Here is a 17,500-nt window from a genome sequence, read left to right as displayed (position 1 = left end):
TCATGACAACACACACAATATTTTGGACCAAACAAATAATTACATAGAAGAAAAACAACAAATACCTGTGTTGTAACCTTCCGTTTTTTTCTACTTTCCAATTCTTTGTTTGGCACGAAAAATTGTGCTTGTTGTCATGATTTGTCACGCCAAGAGTTGGCTTTGTCCGCGGCGTAAAGGTCTTTAAATAAATACTATCTGAAATGTCTATGAGGAAAATGAACGGAGAATCATTTCCTGGGCCCTGGTAGGGGGCGGGACTGCGACGCCCTATAGCACAGTGGTTCTCAAAGCAACCGACCAAATCAGCTCGACCACGTCACCGTTAACCCTATATATACATAACACCACGTCACCGTTAACCCTATATATACATAACAGCGATCGGCTGTTCGAAAACAGTCCACCTACGAGTTCACAAGGCGTCGAGATACGACGTGTGTTGTGAGCTTATAGATGTGCAGTTTTCAAAACAAAATGTGCAAAACATTGGGAATAAATTTGAAATCAGTTTTTCTTGTCTTTTTGAGGGCCTCCTATGCCCAGCTTTGTGTGTTTGTGTGTACCAAAATTTGAGATGATTTGATTGGCTGAGCACGGAATGGGATGTATGTTGATGTATGACGATAAGAGCTTCACACTTCACACAAGTGTGATATTTGTTTTCATTATTTGGCACAAGGAACCCCATAACAAACCCACCCATTGTCTTTTACTCATAACCACATGGGTCCGGGGGGGTCCAAATACATATCAATTTGAGGGGTCCTTGACATGACAATGTTTTCAGAATCACTGCTATAGCAGAACTGAAGCATAGTCTTGGTCTCTGTGGTATGTCAGGCATCCCCTATGGTCACCGCAGCCATTCCATTCCAAACCTAATCTATTTACACCATACCGCCAAAACCACGTGAGGCAGAAAGAAAAAAGAAACGGCTGCTCATACTATACAGTACGTTCATTCAATCTGGAAAAAGGGGGGGCAGAAAAAAGAAAGATGTGACAGAAATCAAATATAGCGTCCGTTCGTAACCTCATTTCAACGTGACCCAGAAGTAAACACATTCCTTTCCTCTGTAATGTAAAGTAAATCAAGTTAGTCAGTCAGTCAGTCAGTCAGTCAGTCAGTCAGTCACAGTTTAAAGTAATGTTGAACTTGAAACCTCTCATCTACATATTTTAACATTTTTTTTCTCCATAAATTAATGCTCTGCTTGATCACACTACAGCGACACACAAATGCATCAAAAGTAGCATATGTTTTGAGCTCATAGATCTGTGAGCTCATAGATCTGCTACATTTGCTACTTTTGAATTTGAATCCTTAAAAAGTAACCATTTTGGACATTTGAGATTTCCACCCGACAGAGACGATAATTAACATAGTCTACAATACAGATTCTTCTTCTAAATAAAGTTGCATTTACACAACATGAGTTATGGATTGCAGTTTCCCTGTATGTATACTGGCTGCACAGATCATCTGGATACACTCGTAAAAACAACCAAATCCACCCAACAAGGATTATTCAACCTTATAACCGTAACTTTTTATTTTTACCTCGTCTAATCTACAGATCATCTCAAGCTACAGTAACTATATAAACTCATGGTATGGCTTTTAGAGCTCCAACACATACAGTAATCGACATCATGACACAGATTGTTATCCAAGGAGGGAACAGGATGTGGCATGTGGATGTTCAACATTTCAATGTAAATTCTTGGCCTACGCCACTATTTACATTCACAGAGACAAGGCTTGTCCTGTAGTTAAAGCTATGTGCAAAGAACCTACCATCAAAATGCTGACAGGCTGACTGCGCTTCCCAGCTATTGTGAAACACTCCAGCAACTCCAACTATAATAGCTATACTCAACTCAACATGGCTTTGTGAAAGCAGAACTGTCTGTTGCGCAATTTCCACTGACAGAATGTGTATGGACTTGAGGGGGTCTGAAGGTGAACATTTTCTGTTTTTGACTACACCAGCACTTGAGCCAAAGTCAGATGTCCTCTCATGCAATAATGTCTCTCTATTGATTCCATTTCATTCCACATGTAGGGTGCAGTTGCACATTAAAACACCACCGGGAGGAGGGCGCTGTTTACTAGAATTTCAGCGCCTCAGATAATAATATCAGATTTGATGTCCAGCTCTCTGGTTTGGTCCATAGCGTTAGGATGGAGCTTCTTCTCTTTCTAACACTACGGACCATGCAGAGCTAATTGATTTATATAAAACGTCTCCTCTGATTACCCGGACATGGCATTCACACTGTAGCCTACAAATATAGCGTATTGTGTGTGTGTGTGTGTGTGTGTGTGTGTGTGTGTGTGTGTGTGTGTGTGTGTGTGTGTGTGTGTGTGTGTGTGTGTGTGTGTGTGTGTGTGTGTGTGTGTGTGTGTGTGTGTGTGTGTGTGTGCGTGCGTGCGCGCGCATCATTCAAACCGCCGTTTAAGCCTGTCCGCATTGACTATAATCACTGTGAAAATAGATTAAACTTCACAGGCTACAGCTGTAAAGGAGTCAGTGTGTAATGTGATCAGTAATGTGATAATGTGCGGGCGCAACATCACTCCATGATATAAGCGCGTCTGTTTTGCAGCGTGCTGTGCTGTTGGCAGACTGGGTGGTACAAAGACAGCCAGCCACTGTCAGCAAGACATTACACATTTTAATGAACATCTCATGTATAGCCTAGCTAAGCCTACTATTCGTGAGGGTGGCTTCTTCCACAGAACAGATACATGATTTAAGGTAACTAACAACTCGTTAGCTTGTAGATCGGTTCTTTGTGGAAAGTGACTCCCGGCGATGGAATGAATGGGGCTAGTTCTACTCTAGCAGAGCGACGCTCCCCCACTGATTAGAGCACACTATCATCAACACCTTATCTGCTTTGTCTCTAAGACTCCAAAATGATTTAAGGTAACTAACAACTCGTTAGCTTGTAGATCAGTTCTTTGTGGAAAGTGACTCCCGGTGTAATGAATGGGGCTGTATTCTAGTTCTACTCTAGCAGAGCGACGCTCCCCCACTGATTAGAGCTCACTGTCATCAACACCTTATCTGCTTTGTCTCTAAGACTCCAAAATGATTAGGTTTAGAATTAGAACCCAATCAATTTAAATGATAGGATTTAGCGGTTCGTATTGTGTTGTTATTGCTCTCTGTGTATAAGCAATAACAACACAATAGAATAAAGACCTAAAATAAGGACAGCACCATTCCCATAGGCTTAATTGGTAATTAATAATACATATTGGCTTGCCTAGTATTTTTTGACTGGCAATTAGCCGGCCATATGCTACTGATCATATAGCTAAAACAATATATAGACTGCAGATTCCCAAGCAGTTTGGGCGTCTGTGGCACAATCAGTGTAGCTATTCAGTCAAAAAGTAGACCATAGCCTATACGAAGCAAATTTCTGGGAGATTGGGAATAGAACGCAAAACAGAACCACATGCTGGAATCTATTCAATAATCAATAAATATAGGGATATAGCCTACCACAATCTATGCAATTTTCTAAGTTAAGCATTATCAAATGAATCACCCATTGTCACAAAATGTCCATCAAAAACCATATTAAAAACAGCTTGTTGGAATCGGAGCAGTCGTCAGAGAGAAGAACGACAACGTATAAACAACATTTTCATTTCGTGTAGTTAATAACAGCCAGACAGACTACCTTCTTGTTCTCTGGTGGAGCAGCAGCGCTGACTTTGCTCCCCGCCGTCAGAGACTCGGACCCGGGTCTATTCTGCTGCTGCTGCTGCTGCCCGATCGTTGCCTGCTGCGGCGACATGGTTTCCATCAAGACAAGACTTCTATAATAATAGATCCACTTGGGCCAAAGTACCAACAACAAAGCGAGGCAATTATATTCCCACTATAGTCCCATTATAGTTCCAAAGTTATCCATGGGTGTCCGGCGAAAAGAAGAAGGTCATAAAAACACCAGTGGGGAAGAAGGTCCGGGAGAACCCTGCATCTCACACACGCACACTGAGCGCTCAGAGATAGAGAGACAGCTGGATCTACGACTGGATATTTGGGACTCCAAGCACGGCGGCATGCAGCCGAGCAGCCACTCAGAGCTCCGTGCGTCTCCACTGCTCTCCTGTCTCGACTGAACTAAACTGACTCACTGAGCCACTTGAGTCTGCCTCGGCTGTTTCAACCATGCATGCGTTTGGATGACGAGAGACCACTGCGGGCTCGTTCTGTTGTTGTTGTTGTGTGTGTGTGTGTGTGTGTGTGTGTGTGTGTGTGTGGGGGGGGGGGGGGGTTGAGATTCTACCCTCAGGGATTCGATCTAAGCAAGCTCTTTTAATATTAACGTAAAGGTAGTCCAGACAGACAGACAGTCAGTGGTATTTCGTGGTTGAAGTTTGTGTGGACAAAAGTTAAAAGTCCATATTCTGATAGTACTCATATCCCCAGCTCTTTACTAGTGTTACCAATTTCAGCCAATCAGCAGAGTATCCATTTATTATCTTCATGAAAAAAGGAAAGAAAAGAAAAGAAAAAAGAAAAGGAAAGGAAAGGAAAGAGAATGTTGTCATGGACACCCAAATTGAGGCCATATGTCTAATGATTCTGATATGACAAATAAGTTCTGGCTTGAATTAAATGAAATAATGCCAATGTCAGAATCGCTATACATTATTAGAATATAATCAAAACATTGTTTTTGTGTAATTTCAAGTGAATTGAATTATATAGTGCGCAATAAACTACTCCTCATTTGGCTGGCTATACCCTGTGCAGAGTGACACCCCTGGCCTAAAGGACCCCTGTGGGTCGCCACTCCCACTCCCCAGACCCCACATTGACAACCTGTCTGCATTAAGCCACAGAGCATCAGCCATACAGCTAAACTTGTTCATGTCAAGGACCCCCAAATTGACACTAATTAGCCCGCGGACCCCCATGTGAAAATATATGCCAGGGACCCCCTTTAAGAGAAGATTATTACAGTTCTAGCAGTGATTCTCAACCATTTTAATTCCAAGCACCAGCAGTTGGACATGCATTAGGCTACGGACCCCTATATGTTTAATGGTATTTTTATCTCTGGGACGCCAATATTTATTGTAAAATCAATGTTAATTTAACTCTGAGAGTGTACAAATGGAATTTGTACACTCTCCGAGTTACAGACCCATAATGGTCCATTTGGTTCCTAACTAGCTTGGGTCCCCCTGGAACTCCCTCAAGGACCCCTGGGGGTCCCCGGACACCACTTTGGGAACCCATGGCCTATACAGTACAGTCTCTTCACCAAAAATAGCATATTTACAAGCTCACAATGCGTCATGTTGTAACGCATTGTGAGCTTGTAGATCTCCTATTGTGAATGTTCCCCCCCCATAATAGGGATGCTGGATGGGGATGTGGGGGGGGAAATATATGTGAATAATTGTTTTGAAATTACTATTGTTGTAAAGAAAAATCAATAAACATAAAAAAGAATAGGGATGCTGGGGTTTAAGTGGCTAAATGCCAAGTATAACAGTTGTTTTCAGTCTGTCCTATAATGGAAACAAACATTCTCTCCAGTTTTCCCCCGTGATATACTGTATCTTTATGGGGAAAGATTTTCAAATTTATGTACCATTAATATGACAAAAGTTGCTGTAAAGTCACAATGTATTTAAGGGGTGCCGTGGATGGAAAACAGTTATTTACAGGGGTGACCTATGAGCCAATAATGTTTGAGACTGTGAACCCAGACCTGAGTTACAGACCCACTTTAGGCTGGGGGACCGCCTGGAGACCCCCCTCAAAACAACAACCCGGGGGTCCCCCAGGCCCCACGTTGAGAACCAACGTCCTATACGCGGTCTGGAGAAGTGGAGCAATATAGAGGCGTTACTGTTCTGGCGCTACAGGAAAGCTGTTTTCCAAGAGCGCTGGGCCAGGTGTAGGAATGCGCCGCGCGCTGCCAAGAATAACAGGTCTCGCGGAGAGGAATTCTTTAAGTGTTTTTTTACATATAGGCATGACGCATGACACATTATAGCTCAGCAAATACTTACAGTATGCCTCACTGTATAGCAAGCAGCACTGCCCAGTTGGGTGGGTCTGTGTTTGCGTAAAGAGAGAGAGAGAGAGAGAGAGAGAGAGAGAGAGAGAAAAGAAAGAATTCCTCAGTCAGTATCCCTCTGTTAGTCTACAAGAGGCCCATGTTTTTGAAACACGAAATTTCGTAAGTTTGAAATTCAACTGCAAGTTTTGCAAACCCCCCCACCCCCACCATCCCCAAAGTGGCAGCCCCTCTCACCACAGTCTCCATCTCACTCTCACTATCTCGCACGCACACACGCGAGCACATGCGCGCACACACGCACGCACACACACACACACACACACACACACACACACACACACACACACACACACACACACACACACACACACACACACACACACACACACACACACACACACACACACACACACACACACACACACGTGTCACGTGCGCACACAGGTGAGGACGTGTTTTATTGCTCACTGTAGGTCAATGGGTCACCTATATGCAAACAAAACGGTATGCGGTGACTATCGCCGTTTATCTGTCTCTCAGAGGGTGGCAGGCGGGCGGCCCTGCTGATAAGGCCCCAGATAGCCCCGTGCCCCGCGCCTTTGATCACATTACAAGTTTGCATGAAATATCAGAAGGGGAATACGCTTGGCTTTTGTCTGAAGGAAGAGCCCTGACTGTTGATGCGAAAATGGTACATTCCTTCACTCTGTGGCTAAATCATCCTTTCAGCGCAGACCGGTGATGCCAAGTCACATTTGTTGCCGAGCTGAAATTACTCTTCTTCACGTGTCTTTGTTTTAAGGGTGAAGAGAAGACGTTTCTTTTCCCCTTCTTGCTCTTGCTGTCAAGAGTTACATTGAAGCCTGCCTGCCTGCCTGCCTGCCTGCCTGCCTGTCTCGATGGATACAAAGCAAAACAAGACAATGTTGGGGTGTGTCTGTCAGTCTGTTGTGGTTGGGACCGCCAATGCGCTGACCACGGCTGCCACTGTTGCCATGGTCGTCTTCTATCCGCAATTTTCCACTCAGTCATTTGAGGAGGCCCCGGTTGTGACAACAATAAATTCAGCAGTTGGTGAAGTTATTGCCCTGGGCAGCTTTATGGCAAGAACAACACATCACTCCTCTCCGATAAGCGAACATGACTACAAAAGTGGTAAACCCCTGCATGCTAGCAGCCCCTAGACCTATAGAGGTCATGTTGCTCCTTACACCTGACTGGAAATACTGGCTGGCTGATGGTGGGATCAAAGCAGTGGTCCTCAAACCTTTTCATTTCAAGGTCCCCTAGTTTGGTATGTATGAATAGGCCACATACCCTCATAAGCATACTGTATGTAACGCCCGGGATTCGAACCCAGGTCTCCTATATGTGGAAAGCCAACATCTTAACCACTAAGCCAAAGGGAATTTCCTATAGCTCGGGGGAGATATTAGATATTTTTAGGTCATCAGGCTGAGGTTTTGAGCCACTCTGCTACACATACTGTACTGTATAAATATAACACTATGGCTTTCTACAGTGTTTGTGTGTGTATGTGTACAGTATGTGCATTCACAAATCAAGGATCAAGAAATTCCAAGAGGGGTTTATTTGTAGCTACTAATGAGATACTCATGTGTGTGTAATGTCAGTGTTGGCTTCTTTCTCTAGAACCAACTGTGAGTGGTTCAGGTTTTTCAAAAGTGTGACAGGTCCAATGGTTCCATTCACACATTCTTAGAGTTACAGATCTGTGAAATCCCATTTGCTTCCAATCATCAATTTAGTCGGAGACCCCCCGGGAACCACCTCTCGAGGACCACTGGGGGTCCCCAGACCACACTTTGAGAACCACTGTGCTGAAAAACAAAAATCCCCTTTGATCTCAGTTTCAGTAAACAGGGAGAGACAGGGATTTTCCAAGAGAGAGAGAGAGAGAGAGAGAGAGAGAGCGAGAGAGAGAGAGAGAGAGAGAGACATGTGTCTCTGTGAATAATCATCTGACATCTTGTTTTTGAAGTGTGTCATCTGAAATGCAATGTCTCCGTCATGCCTGACCTAGCTGTCACACTGAACCGGGAAGGGAACGGGAAAGTTGAGAGTATCAATTTCTTTGTAGCTACAAATAAACCTCTCTTGGAATTTCTTGAGCCTTGATTTGTGAATGCACATATACTGTACACACATTCACACAAGCACTACTGTAGAAAGCCAAAGTGTCATATTATTATTATTATTATTATTATTCCAACATACATACCGTACAGCTCCAGCTCCAACTGCTTACATTAGACACTATTAGACATTATCCAAATTCAGAATCATATATTAAATAAACCCATATAGCGTCCCTCACTATTCTGGCGACGGCCAAACATTCAGCAAGCAAACACTGCATCGTAACGCAACAGTTACAGACAGTGGCCATGTGGTTAGAGTGTCTGCCCTGAAACTGGGAGGTCGGGGGTTCGATCCCCGGCCGGGTCATACCAAAGACTGTAAAAATGGGACCCAATGCCTCCCTGCTTGGCACTCAGCATCAAAGGGTTGGATTGGGGGGTCAAATCTACTAATCAAATTATTCCCGAGCATGGCACGGCTGCAGCTCACCCCTCCTTGGCTGCGGCTCACTGCTCCAAGAGATGGGTCAAATGCGGAGAACAAATTTCACTGCGGTAACGTGTGTGACAAATCGTATGACTTTGACTTTTGACTTTGACTTTGTAGGTTAGATTAATATCAGCTAAAATATCTGGGGCTCCATCTTGCGCCACCCCTTACCCCGGCCTTATCCCTAAACTTATTTGCCATTTTTTACTATTTTAAAATGTTTTAAAATAGTAAAAAATGCCAAAAGAAGTTTAGGGATAAGGGGCAAGATCTAGGGCCTATAGTGTAGAGGGAAAACGGAGGAGGCCTAGTATAAAGCCCTGGGGGACTCCGGTCAATGAAATGAAATGAAATGAGATCTATATTTACCCAGGGTATCTGGGCTAAGCTCAAGAACTTGTTTCCAGCCAGGCCCTGCTCATAGAACACATTTCATCGTAGTGGTTGATGCCTTGTTCAAGGGCATTTCAGCGGTGGTAATTTTAACGTGTCGGACGGCTGATTCGAACTGGGAACCTTCCGGTATCTAGACCGCGCCGCTATCCGTTCGGCCACCGCTGCCACAATCAAGTACAAGTCAATCAAGTACACAATCAAGTACACAGGGCCAATATACTGTATTCTATAGGACTTTAAGTGGATAAAGGAGCACAATGGAAATAATGCTCTCATGGTTCTTTGTGTTTTATCCTTTTGACAGACAGTATGTTCATTTATATGCATTTATATCAATATGTCAATCAAACCACAGGGGTGACACAGGGGTTTTGTCACCCTGAGCTTTAATAAAACACACAGACACAATTGAGTGCACCAGTAATTTATTTGATTTTTTTTGAAGTGCCCTGGTAACTATTTTTTCATATTATACTGTCCTCTACTGTTGAGATCAAGATCCCTTGCTTGCACTCACAACTTGCTGATGTTAATAACATCAATCAATCAATCAATCAACCAATCAATCAATCAATCACAACCTAAATTCCTGCAGGCACATGTACAGTAGCTGAATGGGCCTCTGGCAATCAGAAGGTTATTTCGAAGGGTCCCTGACTCCCTGCCCAAGACACTTAACCCCAAACAGGATCCCCACTGAGTGGCTCTTTCGGAGCGGGAACTCTGGGGGGAGGGAGGGGTAAAATACTCAATCATTTTTGTATTCTATTTTCGACTCATAAGTGACTTGAAAATATTAATAAAGAAACTTTGTTAATAAAAAAAAGCCATCTGAGCAAGACTTCTGCTGGGTGAATGCAGAAAAGCAATATCACTTTTCTCAAACATTCACTTTCAAGTTGTCAAATAATTGTAGTGGAGTAAAAGTACAAGTAGCCTACTTCAAATTTGACGTACTCAAAGTACAAAGTACAAATACCTCAAAATTGTACTTAAGTACAGTATACTTATACTTTCCACCACTGCTGTGGAGAGATCACACTGACAGCAGGGAGGCGACGAAAGCTTCTGAGGTTGCGGTGCAAGGATGGATGATGGATGGATGGATGGACGCCGGGCGGATGGAGCGAGGGATGATGGAGCCACTCTGGGCAGAGAGGGAGAGACGCTGTGACCCAAAACAGCATCCACCTCCCTGGGAACACCCCACGCACGCACGCACGCTGGCTCACTCGCTCACACACGAGGAAATATGACTTCCACGTCGGCTGCCCAAATTACACTTCTCCCCCGTCCCGTGGAGAGCCTGAACGCTGCAATCCAGAGGATTTTCTGACCATGTAGGTTTGAGGTATAGCCGTATAAATTCTGGGAGAGATGATCTGTGGATGGAAAGTGAGGTTTTGGGGGCATTTTGTTCGAGTGTATTTTCCTTCTTATGCTATTTTGTTTTGGTGCTTTTTTAAGTCACGCTATTTTTTTCCCCTCCAAGTTCTGTTTTCACATTACCAAAATTAAGTTCAAACCTGCAAACAGCTTCAGAACACTTCTGTCTATACAGTATACAAGTATACAACTGTCTTTGTACTTTTTCAACTGATCTGTGCTAATGTAGAGGTATACTGTAGATTATTGTACTCTACCTTTTTAGGGTGGGCGTGTATTTGTGTTTTGTTTTTGTTCATTACATCTTTATTATTTAATTGTGCGAACGCTATTGTACTGTAAAACTTTAAAAGGACAAGTTTGTCTACATAAAATAAAAACAATCTTAGCTTTTAAGAACACAAAGAAATCCAAATGTCGCTGCTTGCTTATATCAAAAGCCCGGTGAACACCAAAAGAATATGGTGTCCACCCACTGTTCCGGACTTCAATGGCAGCAGGGGCCGACCGGTCGCATGCTTTCTTTTTTAGGGATCGCGGCTCGAGACTTTAAATCCCCCCTGAGACAAACAGTCTCGTAGTAAGTTAGAGGGGAGAGGCGGCCGGCCACAGTCTGCTCCCCCCTGAGACAAACAGTCTCGTAGTAAGTTAGAGGGGAGAGGCGGCCGGCCACAGTCTGCACGTCTCTCTGTCTTCAGCTTTGTCTAAACATTGTGGCAGGAGAAGGACCCAGCCAGGACATAATCAAGCTTGGGTCGAAGAGCGGAGGAGACATGCAGACTTTGAAGAGAAAACACACACACACACACACACACACACACACACACACACACACACACACACACACACACACACACACACACACACACACACACACACACACACACACACACACACACACACACACACACACACACACACACACACACACACACACACACACACACACACACACACACACACAGAGAGAGGTTGGGGTGACATGGAGCTTGCGGTGGAAGGGGGGGGACGACTCAGGTGGAGGAAAAGAAAAGGCACACAACGTCTAAACAATAGTGCGGTCAATGTGGAAAATGTGGGGTAGTCGTAGCTAGTCGTCACTGGCTCAACCCAACCCAACACAACACATTCTTTGAGACACACATACGGGTATTTCGGGGCTTGGCTGAATCTGCCGGTTGAAAAAACATCGTTTTCGGCCTGGGCCGTGGCTCAGCGGGCACCTTGGCCGGTAGTCCGAGTCTGGCAGTGTGCCGCGGGCTCGACTCCCGATCCCGACGGCCTTTACTGCATGTCATTCCCCCATTTCCTGTCAGCCTACTGTCTGTCCCTCTATAAAAATATAAAATAAAGGCGAAAGCCGCAAAAAAAATCATTAAAAAAGAAAAAGAAAAAACACAGCTTTCACCCGGAACATACATTTGTTTTTTTTCATAGCGGAACAAATGTGACCAAGAACAGTGCTTTAAGGCACTTGGTCTTTTTTCAGCTTTTTTCAGATTTTGAAAGTTCAGAATGTAAGCTTGAAGTATTGTAAGGTGAATGTAAGGCCAAGTATTGTAGTGGAGATAATTGCAACAACCACTGATCTTGTGAAAAATGTAAAACAAATATTCTAAACTTTCCGCGATTCTGCCAATAATAATATTCTTTGAGACACACATCTGAGTTTTTGCCGGGTCAAACAAGGGAAATTAGGGAATAACGTGACGTACGTTGATCCCCTTGCTCATGACGGTGGACATGACGTATGTGTAGTCAGAATAATCCAGAGACACACATGCAAGAAAATAAACTCCTTCTAATCATCCTATCGTCATATCCTGAGTGCAAAAAGTGCTGTATTGTTTTGGTTACAACAAAAAGTTCAATATTGGGATATAGAGCTATATTTAACACTTATTTTAACCAAAATATTTCATAAAATAATAATCACAGCACTTTTCATTTAACTCAGAGAAAATATAAATATAACCAAATCCATTTGGTTGGAAGATCCTTGACATTTTTAACAAATGCTCCTTTGATGTACAATACCTTTCTGTCAGTTATGAAGTTGATCTGTGACCCTTTGAAACCAAAACTTCACATCAAGGCAGCTTATTGGTTATGAAAATCTGCCGTCAGAGCTCCGTTTTGACCTTGACCGGCCATGACTTTGACGTTTGACCTTCTTGACGCTAACCTGAAAGTTAATCACATCTGCTAACAAACACGCATGCACACGCACGCACTCGCACGCACAAAAGTACATAAAGCAATACTGACAGACCTCAAATACACAGACAGTCTAAGCCTGTCAGTTAGTCAGTTACATCTGCTATAGTGTGGTCAGTCTGGTCACACACATACACGCACGCACGCACGCACACACACACACACACACACACACACACACACACACACACACACACACACACACACACACACACACACACACACACACACACACACACACACACACACACACACACACACACACACACACACACACACACACACACACACACACACACACACAAACTCCCTTAAACATGATCAAGCAATTCTCATGATCAAGCAATTCAAAAAAGAGAGCAGAAGATCCTGTCTTATCTGTGAAATCCCAAGTGTCCGTGATTTTAACTGCAAATGCAACCATGTAACACTCTCCGAGCTATGAATTGATACATTAACTTAAATGTGTGTGTACGGGTAATCCGGTATGGTCAGCTATCTGCGTCTTAAATGTGTGTGTAGGGGTAATCCGGTATGGTCAGCTATCTGCGTCAGAAGAGCTGTAGTCAACGCATGCCGAGGCGTCAGGCGCATCTGTTTCCCATGTTGTCTTGCGGATTGTGGCCAATGAAAATATAATAACATAATACTAACTAGAAAGGTCGCAATTTAAAAAAATTGCAAAGTGTGGTTGCCGCAGTGGCTTACATATGCCCCTCCCACTAATATTGCCAGCCAATTACAATGTCACGTCACCCCTGCGATCATGCGTAAGTAATTCGGATGGGATTTATCCCCCAAAAATCATGTTTTTGCGACAAACGGTTACATTTCTCGCATTTACGGCGCCCCCTATAGATGAAAATGGAATTTCCTTTGGCTTTTGGTTGATTAAACCACCCCAGACATGTGATTCAAATTTGGGATGGATTGGACATTCCGTTCGTGATTTATGGCATTTTTTGTGATATAGGCCCCTCCTACTAACTTCGGACGACGATTACGGCAGAACGATACGCACTACCAAAATTCTGCCGGTGGTGTTTTCATCGGAAAGGTCCAGAGATCATGTGTACCAATGATTGTGAGATTTGGACAACATCTGTAGGAGGTGGAGCAAAAAGTGTGTTTTGGAGAAAATTCAAAATGGCGGAAAATCTATCATGACGCAAATGGGCGTGGCCTATATGAGGAGATGCGTCATGACCCAAGGAAGTCAGGGAAAAGATAATTTTGATTTTACGACTTACGGTTCAAGAGTTACAAGCCAAAATGTAAAGTGGGCTGTTATAGCGCCACCATGAGGCCGACCGATAACATTATAAGTTGATTAATTTTAGTAATTATTTTGAACCTACCCTCCAAGTTTTGTAACTATAGTGCTTACAGTCTCTGAGTGTGGTTGCCCTAATTATAATACAATTAGACCCATTTGATCCCGCAGAGGACATTTTGATTTTCTGGTGTGTGTAGTTTGACTTGTATTGGAGTGGCTGGTAGGGTTGGGGACCTTTAGGGTTTTAAGGACGGATTTTAACGCCACACGGTCCGTGTTGCTGTTGTTTCTCCATGAATAGCGTGTGTCCGAGTGAGACACACACAAAGGACACGAACGAAGGCAGAGAGTGATGTGTTTTTGGCCACCGACCGTGATCTTTCCGTGCTGGGCAGGTTGTGTGGGCGCTCTGTAATCGGTCCATCACATCATGACGGAAAGGGAAACTGCGACACCCCCACAAAGCTGGATTGAAAATGTATAGTCAGTGACGAATCACGGCCACAAAGCACAGGCGTAAACGGCACTTCCGCATACACCACAGTCTATGACTTGGCCAAACGAACCGTGCAGAAAGCTGTGCGCGCACAAACTGTGCTCTTTTCAATTGTATAGCAGACGTGAAGTCCACATACCAGCTCTGACAGTGTGATACAAAGCGGTTCCGGAAACGGTTCCAGATGTGATGGAACCGATTCCTGGTTCCTCAACACTGGTTGAGGAACCAGGAACAAACGGACAAACCGGTTTGTCCATTTTCCGGATTGCTGAGCTGACTCACTGAAACAAAGCTGAAAGCAAAATGGCTGCCAAGTGGGGTCAACGACGGCTCTGCTATTGGTTGACGGCCGGTCAAAGTTCACTGATGTTGACTCCACACTTCAGATGCTTTGAAAGTGTCACGTCCAAACCATGAGGGGTCAAAACACTCATGTGACTGGACACTCCGACCTCTTCTGGACACTCCGACCTCTTCCTCCCATAGCATATAGAAGTGAATGGGATGCAGACACTTCTGAAGTGTTCTGTGTGTGTGTGTGTGTGTGTGTGTGTGTGTGTTTCTCTCTGCTTATCTGTCGTCTAGGTCTGTGTCCCTCTCTGGCGCTACACGTCCTCAAGCAGACAGGCAGATATGTCTGCCTAAACTGTCTTTTCATCACCAATCAAAGACAGATCATTTGTGGGATGCGGTGGGACAGGCTGGGACAGGCGCAGGTTCGCAGCGATGTTAAGGATTTCACTTAGAGGTCATCCCTGTGTCGCCAAAAACACCGGAGGACAGGGGAATGCTGCGGTCAAGACAGCAGCGACAAAAGCTACAAAATGACCAAGCGTGGTCAGCTGCAATGTCGCAGAGTCACTGTTAAAGGGCAAGAACGCACACTTTGGTAGAGGTTTGTGTTGTGTAGTTAACTTAAGTCATGATGTAACTATAGCCTATCAGGTTACATCATAATAATCATTCAGTCATGTTTAAGTACTTGTGAAAACTGTCTATACTTCATTAATTCGGGTTGTGAATCAATAATGCAGGAATGTACAGGAAACACATGCATTGCTCACCATTGTGATAAATGGTGAGCTTAGGTGACTCCTAATCTCAACTGCCTTCCGTTCCAATGACCCCACCATCAATAACCTTTAAGACCTCGTCAACTCAGGAGAAGAATGCACCTTAAAAGGATATTTCACTTTCCCTATGTTGATGATAGGTCATTTGACACACAGTATAATCCTGTCGAGCAGGACAATCTTCCCAAGATTCACCCCTTAAGGTCATTTTGATCTAATCTTTTTTCCCAAACATAAACTAGTGGGCTGTCAGTCACTTAACAGCTTCAACAGATTGAAAGATCCTCTCAAAACAGTTTCACTTAATGCAGTGGTTATCAACCTGTGGTCCGGGGACCACTATAGTGGTCCTTGAGGGGGTTCCATGTGGTCCACAGCTAAATGATGGAGAGTTGGTAACCAAATGGACCCTTATAGATCTTTAACAATTGAGAGCGTAAAATGAAACCAAATTGACATGTAAGGGACCAAGGGTCCATTTTGTTAAATTTTACGCTCTCAAGAGATAAATCATTGTTAAACATCTCCTCCTTTTTAACCTTTAAGTGTGCACGGAGTGTGCACGGATCTCCGCTTTGTTCTAAACATCTGCATTACTGGGGCGCCCGCTGGACTAGTGGTCCAGGCGCTTGCCACACATAGGCTCTGGCCTGACAGCGTGTTGCGTGTTCGAGTCCCGTTCATGACGACCTTTGCTGCGTGTCTCTCCCAGTCTCTCTCTCTCCCTCTTTCCTGTCATTCTTCACGTGTACTGTATCTATCTTTAATTTTTTTTAAAATAAAATAAAAGTCTACACAATTAGAGAATGTACTGTAGAGAATAGTCGTTATTTTGATCATTGCCTGACATCTTTCCTATATGGTACCACATCAATACAGCATGGAATTGTGGACAAAATCCTATCCAACGACAACAAAATATTCCAAGTCTTTGGTCTGAGAGGCTGAATCTCAAACGGTGGTCCGTGGCTCAAATGCCAAATAAATAACGGGCCTTTGTGAAAAGGGTTGAAAACCACTGACCTAACGGACTGTATTCACTGTATTGTGCTCGGAGAATGTATTTTTAAATTGCCACTCTGTGGTGGTCCTGCATGGGCCCTCAGGGCATCCGAGGCTGGCCTACTGGTTATCCCAAGAGTTAGAACAACCACTCTGTGGTGGTCCTGGGCCCTCAGGGCATCCGAGGCTGGCCTACTGGTTATCCCAGGAGTTAGAACAAAATATGGCCAAGCAGCACTTTGTTATCATGCATCACAGAGCTGGAATAGCCTCCCACATGATCTACAGTCAAACAAGCCCCAACTCTGGCCTTTAAGATAACTTTAAAATGCATTTCTTTCACACTGCCTACTCTACCTATAATTATGGCTAAAAACAATCAGGTCCTGCTAGGCTTAAAACGTGTCTTCAGTGGAGCGTTTAATGGCTTTTAATTCTTATTTTCCCCCTTTTGCCGTGCTATTTTATCTTTTGTATCTTGCATTTTTGTTCTGGTCTGTTTTGTTGCACTTACATTGTACATTGTTAATTGTTATAATGTGTTTGCATTGTGAAGCACTTTGAACTGCCCTGGCAGGCGTCGCACAAGTAGCGTTGCCTCGCGTTGCCTCAGAGAAAACATACTGGGTTCCAGAAGTAAGTGAATGTTTTGATCAGAGGAGGTGAGGTGGCTTGGCACTTTGTAATTTCCACTAAAACGCTCTTTAATTCTGTGAAACGTTATTTATACCAAACTATTTTCCCAAGACCAAAATGTATGTTTTTGTGTTGGTTTTTTTCCTGCAATCTGCGGGAGATGGTTGGTAGACAGGTCTTGTTTGCCTTACACTTCCTCTCAAATGAGTGGGATAAAAGATAAGTACCACTGCATATAGGGAAAGTGTTTGTGTAGCCCTGGAACGTAAATAGCAGCCATGGTGTTTTTCAAGTCAGTGCTTTGATCACTTTTTACTGCTCTAAAACAAATCAGGAAAACGGACGATCGAGTTGGTC

At 43.8% G+C, this 17,500-nt stretch overlaps 1 protein-coding gene across 1 annotated transcript in view; it reads right to left on the bottom strand.

The window, feature by feature from the left end:
* Window positions 1–17,500, bottom strand: part of LOC306934969 (uncharacterized protein) — an 80,507-nt gene that overhangs the window by 30,178 nt on the left and 32,829 nt on the right. The window contains exon 2 of the mRNA XM_079517791.1: window positions 3,703–3,807. Coding sequence (XP_079373917.1) covers window positions 3,703–3,807 — 105 coding nt within the window. The remainder of the gene's footprint in view (window positions 1–3,702; window positions 3,808–17,500) is intronic.

The sequence above is a fragment of the Electrona antarctica genome (assembly GCF_951216825.1).
Source record: "Electrona antarctica genome assembly, chromosome: 13".
NCBI classification, from domain to species: Eukaryota; Metazoa; Chordata; class Actinopteri; order Myctophiformes; family Myctophidae; genus Electrona; species Electrona antarctica.
Note: the sequence above shows the minus strand (reverse complement) of the source record. Positions and strands in the feature narration are given on the sequence as shown.